General features: G+C 43.0%; 1 protein-coding gene across 5 annotated transcripts in view; it reads left to right on the top strand.

The window, feature by feature from the left end:
- Positions 1-18219, top strand: part of ST8SIA5 (ST8 alpha-N-acetyl-neuraminide alpha-2,8-sialyltransferase 5) — a 68143-nt gene that overhangs the window by 26360 nt on the left and 23564 nt on the right. For 4 of the 5 annotated variants that reach the window (XM_027885583.1, XM_027885601.1, XM_027885610.1 and 1 more), the window contains one exon: positions 11085-11192. The exons of the other annotated variant lie outside the window; for it this stretch is intronic. In XM_027885583.1, coding sequence (XP_027741384.1) covers positions 11085-11192 — 108 coding nt within the window. The remainder of the gene's footprint in view (positions 1-11084; positions 11193-18219) is intronic. 5 annotated transcript variants of the gene reach the window in all.

Raw genomic sequence — 18219 nt, 5'->3', positions numbered from 1 at the left:
GGAGAGGAGAGGAGAGGAGAGGAGAGGAGAGGAAATAAACTCTGCTCAGTGAAATTTGATAAGGGGCCCAACCTCTGGTCAAGTCCTCTCTTTCCCCTTATGAGATATTGATGAACTCCTGGCACTGCTGGAAGAAGGGGAGGATGCAGAGATTGGATTTCTAGGCATTCACACCTTTTTCACCCACCATGTAACGTTCTCTGTTCCTTCCTTTCCTGTTTTATAAAGGGGTCACTGGAAAGCAGAATCCTGCCCATCTTTTTTGTTGGTGTTTTTTTTTTTTTTTTTTTTTCCTTTTTCAGTTTTCCCCCAAGTGGGATGGATGTGGATGCTTTCACCAAGGCCAGTGCCTCATCCCTGTAGTGGCAGCTGAAGCCCTAACAAGAGAGAGAAAAACTGCAAGCTGGAGAATGACATGGGGGAGCTCTGGTCCCTGTAGCTTCTGATCCCAAGTAAAAAGGATGATGAAATGAATATAATTAAGGGACTTTAATACAGATCTCTGGGGTAATTATTTTTATTTTAGGATTAATGTGATGATTAAAAATCTGCTGCATTGATCTGCTAAAGTAGGTTAAATGCTGTGGACTTCTGCTTAAATCCAGATCTGCCTCTTGCTTTTGTATTGACTCCTCTTTCCAGTGCTCGCCTTTCAGCTGAATTTTCTTTTGAATCCGATGCTCAGCTGAGGGCTGGCCTTTTTTTGTCAGCTCTTGTTTGGCCAGCAGGGAATAATCCTGGATTACATCAGGAAACTGCCACTACAGTAAAAAAATGTTGAAATCTATCTTCATCTTCCAACCTGTAGCATGGGAGACATCAATAGGACAGTCCTTCCCTTTGGCAAGGGGAAAATATGAGAGCAATACTATACACCAATACTCTATTGGCAGGAAATTCACTTAATTCTAGGTATTTTACCAGCCTGACTTCTCTAAAGGGTGAGGGTTAGAGTGTTAGCTGAAGAAGGGAAACTGCACCTTTAAAAGTACTTTTTTTATTTTTTTCTCAGCCAAGTGAGGAGAACACATTTTCAAAACTGTTAAAGACACTAAACAAAGATTACCCTGGGGCCTGCCAGAGGGGGTACATACAATATCTCAAAGAATCAAACAGCAAAAGGCAGAAAACCTTCCCATGCAGGCAGCCTGGAGTGTTTGAAAACTTTGCATCTTTTAAGTGAGAATAAAACATCGCTCTTACATCTGTGTATGCCCTGATTAATATCAGTCTCGTGACTTGAGGTAATACCTCCAGTTTTGTACATCCGAAGCATTTTTTATTCAACAGTTGCAAATTAATTCCTAGACATCCTTACCACTTTCCTTACCATAAGAAAGATGGTTTATGATAATTTTTTTGCATGGCACGGGCAGATAAGGAATAAACACACTGAATAAACCAACAGAAAATAAACCTGGACTACACCTCGAGAGATCATTTGCCCTGTACCACAAGATCATGTTGTACTTGAATCAGCAACAGCAGGAGTTGCAGGGGCTGGGTGTGCCCTGAGTTGTATTTTGTCCTAAACTGGGTGTTTGAGGAACTGCAGCCAACTCAGGTCAGCTGAGAGCTCCTGCCCCATTCCTGCCCTGTGCTCCTCTGGACTGCTCATAACACCCTGTGGAGGTGTTAACCGCAACTTGAGACCGTCCACCCCAGTGCAAAAAGTCTCTTTTCATTGAAATATTTTCCCCAGGAGACGTAAGCTGAAGGTCACCTAGTGAGTCATCTCTCTGGTCATGTAGCTCTGTGCCTCCAGTTCCAGCCAGAGGGAAACACTCTGCCAGGGAAACAACATGTATCCTGTGAGTCACCTCGATGAATCCCTCACAAAGCTTCAGAGCAGATCTTGATTTTAGGTTTGGTAGTTTTTTTTTTTTTCCTTTTTTTTTTTTTTTCCCTTTTTTTTTTTTTTTTTTTTTCGGAGAAGAGCACTGCAAACTTCAGGACAAAGCAAAGTCTTGAAACAATACACAGTACAAAAAATACGTGTATTTATGGGATATGGCCATCACCTTAAAGTGTCTGTGTGTAATCTGGCATAGCAGGAGAAGCTGAGAATCCAGCCACGCTCTTCTTGCTACAAGGTATTCCCAAAGGGATGAGGATTGTGGTTCAGGTATCTCTGCTGTGCCTAATTATCCTGAGAAAGACAAGGAGCTACATCAGCTCCCCAAGAGGTCAGAGGAGCCCTGGAGCCTGTACTGGGGATAGCAGGATCAGGGGAGAGGTGGCAATGGGATGGAAGGGGCAGAACCAGCAGGGAGCTGATAAGCTCAGCTATCTGCAAAGTCACAGAATCAAAGAATCACAGAAAGGTTTGGATTGGAAGAGACCTTAAAGACCATCTCATTCAAACTCCCTGCCATGGACCAGGACACCTTCCACTAGACCATGTTGTTCAGAGCCAAGACCACCCGGCTTTAAATACTTCCAAGAGTGTGATATCCACAACTTCCCTAGGCAATCTGTTCCAGTGCCTCACCACCCTCACAGCAAAGAGGTTTTTTCCCTGCCCTCTGTCTGCGTGAAGCCATTCCACTTTGTCCTGTCACTCCATGCTCCTGTAATAGCGTTTCCCTCTCTTTTTTTGCCAGCTCCCTTCAGGTACTGGAAGGCCACGATTAGGTCACTCTGAAGCCTTCTCTTCCTCAGGCTGAACAAACCCAGTTCTCTCAGTCTCTCCTCACAGCAGAGCTGCTCCATCCCGCTGATCATTTTGGTGCCTCCTATGGACTTGCTCCAACAGATCCATGTCCTTCCTGTGCTGAGACCCCAGAGCTGGATGCAGTCATCCCCCACTGGTCATCCCATTCCTACTCTCAATTGTTGCTGTTGTCAACCTTCTAGGCCTCTGTGTGTGTGAGAAGGTACAAAGTGCAGTCTTGCCTCCCTTTGTAGGAAACTAAACCAGTGTTTCTATATTGGGTTGTGCTACACCCGAGTCCCCCACGGCCCCAGCTGAGAGGGATCACATCTTTGACCACTGATCTCCGTGGCCAGTTGCTGACCTGGTAATTTGGTCTTCTCTTTTTTTTGACCTGATTGGAGATTCCCGATCGTTCTTACACTTACTTGCTGGATTTGGTTCAGGCATAATCACTGTGCAAGGCTTTGTATTTTCTTGCTTTTCGCTGCGCCTCATTCTTACCCTTGATTGCTTTTTCATTTCATTTCTCAATTTTTAATTCAAGTGTATTCATTGCTCAGCAGTCCATGCCTCCCTCAGGCAAATTGTGGACTTAACCTCTCATTTCTTTGAGGCATCTTCGCCCTCTGTTGCTTGCATACGTTTTGCTTTTTCATCAGCCCTGCAGATAGTCACTGTCCTTCCATGTCCTTTTTTTTCAGTCGGTTTTATGCCTTAGTTCTCTTGAGGAAAACCTTAGAAACAGCCTCTGTCACTGGTATGGCATTTTCCATCAGAACAAATAAGACAAATCTAGACTTTTCACAGTCCTAGCTGAACATCTTAGAGCATCAATAGTTTTGAGGGCTTGCTGAGTGGTAGGAGGAGATTGTGCCATCCACTTCAGTGCATGAAGAGAGGGAGCACTGCCTGCTCCTGTGCCTGGTACTGGGTGCACAGTCATTGACTTTAAATGGCATTTTGCTCATTGTTTTCAGCATGAATCCTCAGGGCAGGGTAGGGACACTTGACCTGGTGCCAAGTATATTAGTACTTGAGATGCAAAGCAATTAGTTTAGTCAGATCTCTAGTGCTGTGGTGAGATTGCTTGTGGTACTCAACCTGCATCAGGCACCTCTGCAGTGAGATACCATCTCAAATGTCAAAATTTGCTGGTATCTGAAAACATTTGGGATTTCCTGTGAGCCTCTGTGCTTGGGGCTTTGTAGTTTGTTTATTTTTTTTCTTGAAAACAACATGTCTCACCATCAATTAATTTCATTGTGGGTTTTGTGTTGCCCTTAAGTATTACAAGCAATAATATTTTAATTATTTAATATTTTATTACAAATAAATTGATAAAGATTATCTATTACTCCTTAGATGTTTATCTTTCAGCCACAGATGAGAAAAGGTAAGATTGTATTGATTTGAAAGGTCTCCTTTGACATTCTTGACGTCCTACTCAACATTTCATCCCCTATAAGCCCACTAGTTGAATGTGGTATTGGGTCTGTTTTATCCTTCTTGGGAAGTGATTTTGGACCAAGTTTTTCAGGCATTGCCTGTGAATGTCTGAAGCAAGACTTAACCCAGATGTGAAATGTGATACATGAAACAAAAACCCTTTCTGTCTAATAATGGTTATAATCCAGAAGCTTCCCACCTGTGTTTCCAATTTTGCTTTTTGCACTAGTCAAAATATACTCCTCCACCACTTTAATACCATTGTTTCCCTCTAACACATAGAGCCAAACTTGTCCCTGGTACAATAATGCAAGGCCAAGTGTGTGGTGTGCTCATTTCCCACATCCTCCCTCTGTATTTTGTTTTTCATGGGACCCATACTATTTCATCTCTTGCTTTTGTTGTGAATATACCATTCCTGCTCTTCCATGTTTTGTCACAGATTTTCAAAACCTTTTAATAATCTTGTCCCAGTAAGATGGCAAGTGATCAGCTCAGTAATTACCCACTGTCAGTCAATTTGCAAAGCTGTAGGTCACCCAGACAAAGATTGATCTCTATTAATGCAGCGACTAGGAGGATGTATGTATCCAGGCTAAAACTTGCATTTTGCTAATTTTACTGGAGAAATAATTATTTTTCTAGACCAGACTGGTCAGATTCGATGCTGCTTCCACTGGATGCAAATGTGAGTTTTCATATGGACTCACTCAAAAAAGGGCAGCATCCTGCTCAAGGACATGAGCTGGACCCAGAAATGCTTTCCTTATTTGTGCCCTGCCTGGTAGGGTTGTGTCTGTGGATCCCCAACTGAAAGATGCCAAAGGACACATGGTATTTTTCTGGCATTATATAACACAGGTGAATTGGACCTGGACAGCTATAGGCAGATTTATGTTTCTTTCTTCCTTTCATCTGTGCTGTGTCTTTCCAGACAGATGTGCCTTAAATATTTATTTCAAAATGGATTGGGGTGTTTGAAGTGATATTAAATTGTTCAGGTTCACATTTGAATTGTCCTTGTCATCTGAGTTCATTGTCTTCAGGAGCTGAGTCTGCCCTTTTTTCAGGAAAGAGGTTTTGGACACAGAGGCTGGACTCTGCTGGACGGGGTTTGATCTCAGTGTCTCTCTGTTACCTCACGGTAACTTTACTCCTTTTGAGAACCTCTGAGGTCTTTTCAAGTGCAGTGTAAATAAACTTCCTGTTTCTGGCCTGTGCAAAATAAAAAGAGATCCTTGTTTTTAATCCAAATCTCCTCTTACTGTTATCTCTGCTGGCTGCTATGCTTGTCTTCACTTGTGCAGCAGTCTGTCACCCTGGAGATTCCTGATGTTCCCCTTACCCAACCTCCTCTCACTCTCTGATCCATTTTAGTGTGTGTTTTCAATCACTTTCATCTGCAGGTCACTCATGCATACCACTGTTTTCGTTTTATTTTCCGTACACCCTGTGGACACAGTGAGTCATAGTTTCCTTATTTTGCAGAAAGAAGGAATTGGATCTCTGGCAAGATTAACCATCTGACTTTCCAACACCTCTGTAACACCCCTGTTAATAGGCTGGGGGCATCACTTTCCGTTTTCAAAGAGAGTAGCACGATCATTTAACACTAAAGTCGTCAGTTCCTCCTCCTCAAGGGCACAAGAATTATGAAACGGGGAAACTGAGGTACAGTGCAAGTGATTTTCCAGTGACTTCAGGAAGCCTTTACATGGCCTGGACTGTCTGGTTGTCAGGGCATGGGCTGGATATGCGTTTGAGTAAAGTGTGACAGTGAAGTGCAGCATTGTGACCAGGCCTGTAGAAATAAGATTGTAAAATTACTAATGATACATTTGGAATTAATGTATATACTATTAGCTTATAACTTAAACAGAAGGAGGAGTCACAAAACCTGGATTTGCTGTCACCTCCTAATGGCCTCTTTGCTAGGGAGTATGCAGGTAGAGAAGGAATATGAGAACTGCCAGAAAGCAAGGGCAGGAAAATTGAAGACAAGTGACAGAGGGAGCTCAGAAAGAAAATGAAGTATTTTGCCTTGCTCCTGGGGACATTCATATCTTCCTTCCCCCTTCTAAAAAGGAGACTGTAGAATCCTCTTCTTGCACATGCTTGACCACTTGTGTAGGCCAGCAAACTGAGTCAGGTCTTGGCTTAGCATCACTGACAGAAGGCAACATAATTTTCCATCTGGTTTTGCTTGTTTTTTGGGTTTAATTTGCCTCTGGTGGACGCCGTGTGAGGACAGTGGCAGCTGTCACCTTGAAAGATGAGTGGAAATAGCCTGCTGGCTGGGATTAAATGGTATGAGCTGGTGGTATTTGGGTAATGGGTTGCCGCTGGAGTGGCAGGTGCTCTCTCCTTGCATCACCTGTGTGATGCCCACGTTGCCACTCTGTTCTCCTTACCCAGAGGTGCTGATCACTGTGTAGCTCAGCCACTTGCACCAAACTGCTCTTTTGCCCTCAAAGCCCGTGGATCTCCCCTGAATAAATTCTGCTGCATGCATGGTCATGGACTGCACTCTGGACAGAGCCCAGACAGGACCTCCAGCTGTGCTTAAAGCCTTTGGGTCTTCTCCATTTATTAGCTGTAGAATAGCTCCCTTTTAAAGCCTTGCCTTTGAGTCTGAACCGAATTTTCATCTTTACTTTCCTCATCAGAAAGACAATGAGACCCCCCTGAGGTGGGATCTCAGTGTGACGAGAGCGTGGATACAAAGCTTCTTGCTGCAACCCATCCACACGTTCATTCTTGCCTCGTAGTTCAAAAAACCTCATAATTACCTGACATCCTCGGCTATTAAAACCTCTGCCTGTGTAGGAGTTGTTTTTTTGTTTGGTTTGCAGCAACAGGCTTTTAGTATTTGCGTCCTGCTGTTTCCTGACAGCCGGTTTTGACAAGCCCTTCAGAATTACTGCTGCTTTGCTAATTTTCTGGTTTTTCACCCCCTCCCGCTATTCTTACATTACGCCACTGTTTATTTGACCACACACTGATTCAACATTTACAGTTACCAATTAGGATCAAAATATTGCTCTGACATTTACCTGGAACTCAGGTCTTTGTTGCTAAGACATCCAACTTCACAGAGCCTTTCTCTAACGCAAGGCACAGCATTATTCATACTCTTTATTTGTTAGGGGTAATTTCTGTGATTAATGGTGTCCATGAATGACGTCCGTCTTCCTTGATGAGCAATTTGCTTACAGTGAATGGGCAAAACACAGCATCTCTGCACTAAGAGTGTTTCTGGTTATTACATCTTTTATAAAGTCGTCAGCAGCATCACAGGTTGCGAAAACATAGTAATTTTGGAAGTTATCACATTAGGGCAAATTGAGCAAATGGCAAAGTTCCACTATTGGTAATCACTGGTAATGATTCCAGGTGTAAAATTAGCCCTTTTTTACTTTTTTTTTTTTTTTTCAAACTGTTTGACATGAACTATCTCAATCACATAGTAGACCTCTATGTCTGAGTCATTTCCTCAGCTTTCCTCCCATTCTTTTAATCCTTCCTTACCCTCTTTTTTTAAGCTCTGCTGCTTTTTCTCTTCCTTTTCTGCGTTTCCATCCTGCATGTGCTTTTGTACTGCAATTCTGATTCACAGAAGCTTAATTTGCCTCTTCTTTGTTTACCTGTTTAAATGCAGTTAGGGCTGAGAGTGAATGAGGTAGAATTTAGCTACAGTAACATGCCAAAGAAATATACTGATGGAGCAGGTCTAGTCTCTTTTCTGTCTTCCCAGACTGTTTGTAAATTTGGCCAGGCAGCTTTTATGGACACTTAGAACTCACAACTGAGAGGATTAGAACATTTTATGTTTTAAAAATTGAATTCTCCCAACTCAAGGCTGATTGAAATCAATGACAAAGCTCTCACTAATCTTGTTAGAAACAGAATTAATTCAGGTCAGTGTTCTTAAATGTCTCATCCTTGGTTTCTAAACAGTCCTAATACTACAAACCATTGTTCGTGGAAGGTGTTCTTGCTATGAGGAGGAGGTTTATGGTACCACCACTGCAGAAAATGCAGAGCAACAGCTGGGTCTCAGCCTTGCAGGCTCACAGTGAGACACACGGCCCTATAAGCTGTGCAGTATTTCTTTGGTAGTGTGTTTTGTGCATCTATAAGTTGTTAATCTCCGGAGTACCTGCTGGAAGAAGAGCCCTGTGGGACCTGCCTGGTTCAGGGCTGGACACTTGAATTTCTCCTGACCCTATAAGGTCAGCTCACAGCTCTGTACTTTGTCCTCACCACAGAAGGTGTCATACCCAGACCCTTGCTTGCCCTCTGCAGATATTTTTGTACCTTAATTAGATCCCCCTTCCTGCCATTTCAAAGCTAAGTATTTTAAGCTGGTCATCATAAGACATATCTGCCATTCCTCAGGGTTAGTCCTCCCACCTCCTCTTGGGTCTTACCCAAAATGTGAATGCCCTCCTTTAAACTTGGTGCCCCTGCTGCAGTGCACACTGTTCCCAAAAAACTGCTTGATGAGGGCATTCAAGAGTGATTTTACTGTTTGTTTTGGTTTATGGACAGATTCACCCCCCTCCACCATTGGGCATTTACTTAGATTTCCTTCCAGCTGTTACATGTAGAGTAAAGACGTAGAAAAGGGAAGGACTTTGCTGCATGTTTTAAATATTCTTTTAATCTGGGTATGCTTTTAGGAGAGTTCACCTCTGAAGGACACACAGACATCAGCTATTTATCTGAATTAATGCTCTCCATTTCAGTTTGCAAGCAAATATTTGAGCCACAAATATCTACATTAAATCCAATTAAAAAGTATGATTCCAACTTGGTTTTCCCACACTTCTGTTTTCTCTCCCCATGTATCATTTAGTTCTGCCCTTAGCAATTAAAAGATATTTTTAAGGCCATATATTTAGATGTCTTTTACGAAGATATACATTCAAAGGATGAGTGTTTCTATACCAGCTGCAGTGTGGCAAAAAATGTGTTAGACTGTGGCACATGGGAGATAATCACAAGTGTTTCTTTTAACAAGGCTCAAAGTGAACGTGGTTTAGTATAATTTTCTCATGTTTTGTTCGCATCAGTATTAAACTCAGAAACTGTACCTTGAGCAGCGTCAGCTGATTAAAAACTGCCAGAGTAACATACAAGGTATAGGTCTCCCTGATTGTCTGGAGCACCCAATTACCCTGTAGCCATTATAGCATAATGTATACCCACCAGGATATGATTCACAGAATCCCAGAATCCAAGAATGGTTTGAGTTGAGAGGGGATTAAAAAAGCATCTTGAAGCTTGTCTTATTCCACCCCCTGCCGTGGTCAGGGACACCTTCCACTATCCCAAGTTGCTCCAAGACCTGTCCGACCTGGCCTTGGACACTTCCAGGGCTGGGGCAGCCACAGCTTCTCTGGGCAACCTGTGCCAGGGCCTCACCATCCTCATGGGGAAGAATTTCTTCCCAATATCCCATCTAACCCTGCCCTCTGGCACTGGGAAGCCATTCCCTGTGTCCTGTCCCTCCATCCCTTGTCCCCAGTCCCTCTCCAGCTCTCCTGGAGTCCCTTTAGGCCCTGCAAGGGGCTCTCAGGTCTCCCTGGAGCCTTCTCTTCTCCAGGTGAAACCCCCCAGCTCTCCCAGCCTGGCTCCAGAGCAGAGGGCCTCCAGCCCTGGCAGCATCTCCGTGGCCTTCTCTGGACTCTCTCCAGCAGCTCCACATCCCTGTGCTGTTGTTCCCAGGGCTGGAGGCAGCTCTGCAGGGGGGTTTCACCTGAGGGGGCAGAGGGGCAGAACCCCCACACACCCCCTTGCTGGCCACGCTGTGGGATCAGCCCAGGGCAGGGGGGTTTCTTGGCTGGGCCATGTCCAGCCTCTCCCCCATCAGACTCCCAAGACCTTCTCCCCAGGGCTCCTCCATTTGTTCATCCCCAGCCTGGATTGATCCCATGAGATGATCCAACCCAGGAGCAGCACCAGCACCAGCACTTGGTCTTCTTAAACCTCATGAGATTCCCATGGGCGTATTTTAACAGCCCATGTTGTTCCTTCCTGTTTTCCTGTGCTGCCAGTTAGACTAGAGGATGGATGTGGTCTGAGAGACTCTCCAGTCCTTGTAATAAGCCTGTTGACCAGAAAAACTACAGGGGTCCTGGATGCCCTTTCTTTTGGACAAAGGAGATTGTTCCCTGGACACCTCCACACAATCCAGCTGAAAGTTCTCTTTCAGTATTGGCAGCACCAAATGTTCATAACTCTGCTGCCAGGCTTCTAAAATAATGAAATGGGGTTAAAATGGAGAAGTCTAAAAATAGCAATCTGAAAGGTTCTTTTTTTCTTGACTGCTGAGCCAAGGGAAGGATTTGAGTGTTGTCCAATGTTTCTTTAGCGTTTTTAGATTTATAGGTGTAGTTTCCAGAAGACTGTAGGTATCAAGGGGCTTGGAATGAATTTGTGAAAGTTTGGAAAATGGGCAGTTGTGACGATTGCGTTATGCATTGGCTTAAAAAAATGTCTTCTGTCCAAACAGGGAAAAGAAGAAATATATTGAGACAAATCCTTTGCTATCATGACCAACAAGTTAGAGGAAGGACCCAGTGCCCATCACATATAACAACTACTGCAGATGTAAAATTGAAATTTGGAGCTGCAGTTTTCCACATCTCCAACCCTTTGCCCTTGTGTCTTTTGGAATAGAATTTCTGCCTTACTCCACTTCACGCATATGTATGTTTTTTATGAACACTGAGCCTTCAAATTTGGATGGGAAGCCTGATTTTCTTTTCAGACAAGGACTTTTATTGTCCACGGGAAGTGAAAATTAATTGTTGACACTAGTAAAGTGATATCTTGTGCTTCTTGCTATCTTTTCGTTGTTTTTGGTGAATGTGTCACAATCACATTTCTATGTTAAGAAATAGGACATAAGAACTCATGCTGATAGACGTGACCTAATGAATGATATCAAATATCAACTGCCTCGTTTTCTTGCTAGAGGGCTGCAGTTTAGCTGGCAGAATGGAGAGGAATTGGCAAATTGGACCGGCACCTTTAATTTCACGGATGACGGAGCAGTGAAGAGTGGCAGTGACACAGGCACCAGGTACCAACACCCGAGGGGATGACTGCAGAGATATTTCTCTCCTTGTGTGAACCATAAATGTGAGCACAGGCCGTATGAAAAATGAGGTTTGCGGTGTGCTTTGGCTGCTTGGCACTGCTTCCCACGGCGCAGGAGATATCAGGGGTGCCCAAGTGCTGCCGTGCTGTTTTCCTGCTTTGAGGCCCCCGGGGCATTTTGGAATATGCCATAAGCATTCATGAAGGAGAGTGACTTCCGTGTCCTGGCCTCTCCTATTTCCATTCCCCTACCAGTGCTGTGTGTCAGGATGTGGCAGTGGGAGAATGTCCCAGCACTGGATGGAGAATATCCCAATGTGACAGTATTGATGCACACAGAGCACACTGGAGAATCTGGTCTTTATCATAGAATGTATGTTCTAAGGAAACATAGTTTAACTTGTATTCTTTCCAGGGTTTAGTAGAGGAAAAGCGTTCTGTCAAGATAAGACTGGAGTATTTCCTCTATTTACACTATTTGAAAACATGAGAAGCACTGATGTGCTGTTGCTCTTTTTGTACTTACTAATTTGACATGGGATCAGGTGTCTGAAGGGTCATGTGCATAGTCAGGAAACTGGCAGCAGTTGTGCTTAAAGAGCTCCACAGATATCACAGGCCATCTGCATAAACTCAGGCACAGGCATAGGGTGAGTATTTGGGCTATCTTCTTGGAACATTGTCAGTTGCAGAGGTTAAAAATCCTGAGTCATGGGTAGTATCAATTTCAACATGTAGCAGGGAAACCTTAGAAACACTGTAAGACAGAGAAAAAAACCCCACCAATAATTCAAAGAACCTTACATTTAATACTCATGTATAAATAAAACTGAGTAAATTGTTTATTTTATTCAAAATATTATCATTTTGTAACCATACACAACTACAGCTGTGGAGCTGATAGCATTTCAAAGGCAAGCAGACGTTACAGAGTCTAACCTGCCAAAAATCATCCTGTCACTGAACTGCAGCAATGCTGCAGTTCTTGTTAAGGCTCTTGCTGTAATGTGATCCTGTACGAGTGTTGCCTGCTGCTCTGCTGGTTTATTTAGTTAAGATTCCTTATAAAAGAACCAAATTAGGCTGAAGTTTTTCACTCAGAGAAAGGGGAAAAAAAAAAGGTTCATGTATCTATGCATGTATTTGTCTTCTATTTTTTTGCTTTTTTAGTGCAGGCATATATAGTCTGTATGTACAAACTCTTCAATTTAGGTGTGTGGCATATAAAAGAATGTGACACAAAGACACATCTCCTTAAAGGCACAAGAAAATAAATTAATATAGATTTCCCACTCAAGACACCTTCGACAGAGGCAATTGAACCATCACTGACTGCAGGACAGGGAACCAAAACCCTTGAAAGCGAAATACATCCTTGTGAGGTTCTGAACCGCAGAACTACTCTCAGTCTCTTCAGCCTCTTCAAGAGGCTGAAGGTTCAGGGTGCAAGTGGTTTTTACGCAGAACACTCAAACTGCAGGCTCGAGTCACACAAGCTAGATATAAACTTAAAAGGTCATAATATCAATAAAAGGCCATAATATCAATAAGAATGCATATATCACAGTCTGTGTGATGTGATATAACACACGTCTCTGTCTTCACTGTAACAGGCTCCCCAGGGCAGTGGTCATGGCCTCCAGGCTGCCAGAGCTCAAGGAGTGTTTGCCCAACATTCTCAGGGGCAGGGTGGGATTCTTGGGGTGTCCTGTGCAGTTGGACTTTGATGATCCTTGTGGGTCTCTTCCAACTCAGAATATTCTGTGATTCTGTGTTAATGACAGTGGAGCTGAAAGTTGGAGGGGTGTGTTGAGTTAGGGGTAACTCTAGCTGCAACATATTTCATACCTAATTGTGTTGTAGATATTATTTATGCTTTTGTCTACTGTACAAAAGCTGAGAATACAGAAAAATAAAAAAGTGCCTCATAAATGTGAAGATAAGACTGTGTGGTGACTCTTGCATGTCAGAAGTTGTTTACTATTTATCTTTGATCACCTTGCTTACTGTGTTGTCACTAGACATCTCCTGAGAGTCTTAATCTGACACCCAACTTCAGGCTGTTGATATAAATTGAAAACAAGCCTTACCTTAATGAATAATTCTTTCCACTGAATGGAAAACTTGCAGACTACATTTTACTGAACTGATTTTACTTGTGTATATTTACAGGACTCCAGAGAGATGTCTGAAATGCACAAAATTAATTATATGTCAGCCTAAGCACAGTAAATACCTTTCACTGCATGGCTCTGCCGGTTACTGTGTGCTAACATCTCCTTGTAAAAGGTTTGGTGCTTAAAGATATTGATTGAAATATATATATTAATATGCTTTCCATCAGGTTGTATCATTTTTATATAGATACAGACATGTTTATTCATGCATAATGGTATCAACCCACACATATTATAGAGCTACTCTTTATCTTTAATTATGTAACTTAATACAGGATGTAGAGACACTGACAACTCATTCTGTAGGAGTGATTTGTTGGATGAAAATGAAGGACTTCCAAAGCAAAGGCTCACTGAAAGAATAAGTGCATTAGAACTGAAAGACAGCCAGACTTCATGAGAATAGTGACCATACCAAAACCAACGAACAGTGAAGATTAAATGTTGCATGAAACAGATCAGGAAAGACAGAAGTTAAGACTATTGTGTTATCTGATTTCTGTAGAAAATTTCACAGAATGGTTTGGGTTGGAAAGAACTCTTAAAGCTCATCTCACTCCAACCCCCTGCCATGGGCAGGGATACCTTCCACTATCCCAGGTTTCAATCCCTGTCCAACCTGGCCTTGGAAACTTCCAGGGATGGGGCAGCCACAGCTTTTCTGGGCAACCTGTGCCAGGGCTTCACCACCCTCACTGCTGAGAGTCTTCTAGGTAGCAAAGAAGTTGTGAATACTTGCAAGGAGTAAAAGTGAAGTAAAAGTTAAACACTCAGGAACTCCCCAAAGCCACAGGGGTTTCAAGCAAAGGAGGACTAAATGGGCTGCAGCACTTTGAAACATCCACTCAGATGCAATGTCAACCAGTTGTTGAGTACTGGCTTATTTTAATTCTTATGTATCAACCATTACTCATAGTTCTATCTTTTGCATTTTTATTTTGTGATAATTGTTATAAATCATGCAGCATCCTTGTGGAGAATCAGGCAAAGGGTTCTGTCTGATGATGGTTATGAGAAGTGATATATACAACCACTTCCTAGAGCCCTGATTCATCTGTTATCCTTTTAACATGTTTTGCAACTTTCTGGGATTGTGAGTTCTCATGCCTAAAGGATTTTTCACTGCCAAAAAAATGCCTTAATGATACAGTGATTTATCTGCCATATTAGTTGGTTTATGTTGTTCTCTTCAGTCTACTGGAGCTGAAGATAAGATTTAATGTAGGACTTCAGTGTTGAAACCACAGAAACCTTTGTTGGGTGAGAGGAGATGTGATCTTTATACTTTTGGGCCTGTTAGCTCTCTAGTATGACAAATCTGAAGCTTTATCCCCAAAATAGAAAGTAAAATCAACTGGATTCATCAAACACACATTTACAAGAATGAATGTAAGGGCTTGAGCCTTTGACTCATCCTCAGCTGAGGATGTTCCTTAAGTCACATTCCTGAGTTTCTCATAAAAAGACACTAAAATCTGAAGAGCCATAAGAAACAACAACAACAACAACAAAAACACACAAAAAATCCCCCCCCCCAAAAAACCCAAAACAAAAACAACAACAAAAAAACCCAAACAAACAAACAAACAAAGCCAAAAAACCCCCCAACAACAGTAACAACAAAAAAAAGCAGTTGCTTGCCACGATAAGCCAAAATGATGCTTTTGAGATGTTATTGATGTGTAAGTGTTGTCATGAGTTTTGTTATGCCTTCTAGGTGCTCGTATGGATAACAGCATCAGCAGCTTATTTCAGTCAGAGTGATGGGAGTGGGCTTGATTAAATCAGCCGAACAGCAGTTTTTTAAAAATTGGAGAGTTTTGAAATGGCACTGGTAAAATAGGGCTTCCTGCAGCATACTCAGCTGCTGCTTGTCACCAGACAGCGCTGTTCTGATGCAGTGAAAGCAAAGAAGAACCAAAGTGTCCCTGAAACTACAATTCAGTGTTCTTTCCAATGCATCATTCACACATTGCGCAGTGGGGAAACCTCTGAATGAAGATGGGCAGCAGCCTGTGTGAGAGAGGACCCAGGAAGGCACAGGGGGTAGTGGCGTTGATTCCAAAGCATGGGCTGCAAGATGGGCTTATCTCAGGTGATAAGCAGGAGGCAGCCTTGCCTTTGCTGTGTCATTTAGGGCTGTTTCCTGCTGGAGCTCCTGCTGTTACACCCACGGCTGTCGCAGTGGAGCTGTACTGGGTAGTGTGTTTTAGATAGAAATTTGTGGAGAGGCTTGTGCCTCAAATAAGTGGACAGATGGGAAGGGAACAACGTGGCATTGGCAGGAGTGGATGTTTGGTCAGTTCACACTTCTAATGTGGCACTGGGCAGCAGAGCCAAGCAATCCCAGGTGGTCTGTGTGTGTGGAGACATGAAGACAGGAGGTCACAGTCAGAATGGCAATGAGCAGCCAGTTCCAGTTTGCCAGGACCTTCTGCGGCCGTGATGAAAAACACATCCTTAGGGGATGACAGCTACCATCTGAACTGCACAACTGTGTAAAATGCCTGTAAATTCAGGGGACCAGGTTAAATAATGAATCCACAAAAGGAGCACCTCTGAGGTACACTTTTTTAAGGTGACTTAGGAGGTCCAGTGAGCCACCAGTGAACTGCTTTAAAGGGCAGAAATGTGGAAGCCACTCCTCCTCTGTGAGGATCAAACTTAGGAACTTAGGGGCTGGCCAGTGGAAGCACTTCTGGTTTTCTGAAAGTAAAAAGCTTTTAACTTTGAAAATAGGCAGGGTATCTTGGTAAACTGCTCTTGCCTTGGTGGATCGACATTTCTGTTGCCATTATCAAAACCCAGAAAAACTTATGACCTTGTTAAGGATATTTCAAAATATCCTTAAGTGAATGATTAGGAGGTTCATGAATCAATAGCTTTTAACCTCAGCTATATGAATCCCCAGGGAAGTGTGAGTCCCTGTACAGGAATTCCAGCTCTTGAATTTTAATTACTCTGATTCTTCTAGAAAGGAAACCTGAACTAAAGATGCCATTTCTATCTTTAGCTTCCAGGCATTGGATGTGATTTTTCATTGCTATGCTGTATTGAAAACCTTCCTGCCACTAGTAATTGCTTCCTGGTGCAGTATCTCCTTACTCAGTCACCATATGTTTAGATTAGGCGTCACACGCCTCTCATAATCTTTTAGAATCCATGTAATTTCTGCAGGTCCTTTTTGTAACTCTTGCCAGCATCTCGAACCCTCAAAGATGACAAATCAGAACTGGATGCAGTAGTTCAGAAGAGCTGTTACCACACAGTGCGCACAAAGGTGTATGGTCATTTTCTCTTGCTCACATTTTAGTTTTTTTTACCTGACACAGTTTATTGCTCCCACCTACATACACATAGTGAAGGCTCATGATCAGTTAGACACCTAATGCATCTACCAGCACTAGAGATGAGTATGGTAAAGGATTTAAGCCAGTTATTGACAGTGACATTGTCATCAGCAGGTGGTGGCCGGGAGGAATGTGAAACATCTCTTTCGATATTTGTTGTCTCCAAGGATGAGACAGCCAAGTATTTTCATCAACCCGCATAAGAGAACACCGCTGCTTCTCCAGTCTACTCTGCTAAGCCCACAGCCCCTTCTCTCTCAGCTCAGTATTTCAAGCACCGTCCTGCTGTGGGCAAGTCAACTCAGTCTCTCACATAGTGAAACAGCGCAAGCAGCAATGTGATTTTCTGTGCCACAGCCTTAGCGAAGTTTTAATTAGTCCAAGGGCATCAAATGGTTCTGCTTCACTTGTCAGTTCTCAGAGCAGAGGGATCTCATTTAGCATCAGTACATCCACAGGTTATTTTCTTTTGCAAGGTGTGGTGTGAAAGGTCGTTATGATTTCCATCAGACTTCTCCTCTTCTTGGTGGTAATTATGGTCTAGGCAGGGTCTACAAAAAGAGAGTCCAAGTTCTCTGTTCCTGTATGCCATGGACTAACGCACCTATCAGCATCTACATCATTTTCTTTACCTGCCAAATGGGGATCATGCCTTCCCAAAGTAATCTTGGGAGCACAGGCCATGTGAAGTGGTAGGAAACGCTCTTTGAGGGAGAAAGATCACTGCACGGATGTCAAGCCTTGAAACCTTTTGACTGAATCTTGTAGTTTCTGATGTTGTCACACAGAAATATTAATAGAAGGAAAGGCCAGAGGAATTTGGTTGCTCACTCCCAATGGCCTCTGGTGAAGTCAACACCTACTATGTTCTACTCTGGGTAAGTTTTACAGAGCCTCTACAGCCATGATATGCTCCATGTCAGGAGCCTGAAGTTCTCCCACTGGCCCTGTCAGATATCAGTTGCCATGTGCTTTGGGGAACGTGCTCTGGCCCATTTGCAAGGTTCCTGAATAGGGAAGGTGAATCTAGACTCGAGGTTGGCTGTGGATCTGCCCATACTGATGGGAGCAGGCACTGCTAATTGGACAGTGCTCTTAATAAGTATTTAGTAGAAGCCTGCGGGGCTTGGTTCATTTATTCTCATTTCTTAGTCACTGGATAATGTATATTTTTGGAAAGATCTTTGTTTTTCCTGCAGGGTAGGTGGAATCCTTCCTGCAATGCTCTGCAGCCTCACTGCAAACAGTGTCGAGAACCGGCACTGCGGGAGCGAGCAAAATAAATGGGAAGGCAGCTTCTGCAGGGGAAGAGATATTGCTAAATCTTGCTTAAAAGATGCCTGACCACTACACTCAATTATATTTTAAAACCTTTGTTCAGCATATCATACTAATCAGTGTCTCAACCCAAGCGTCACTTGAAGGCAGGATTGAAGTCTTGGGTTTTTCAGTTCGTGTAGCATGATCAAGAAAAGCTTTTTCT

This window comes from Empidonax traillii, unplaced genomic scaffold, assembly GCF_003031625.1.
Source record: "Empidonax traillii isolate 1590-97213 ecotype Southwest subspecies unplaced genomic scaffold, ASM303162v1 scaffold10:size5872457, whole genome shotgun sequence".
NCBI classification, from domain to species: domain Eukaryota; kingdom Metazoa; phylum Chordata; class Aves; order Passeriformes; family Tyrannidae; genus Empidonax; species Empidonax traillii.
This window is presented reverse-complemented; position numbering and strand designations above follow the sequence as displayed.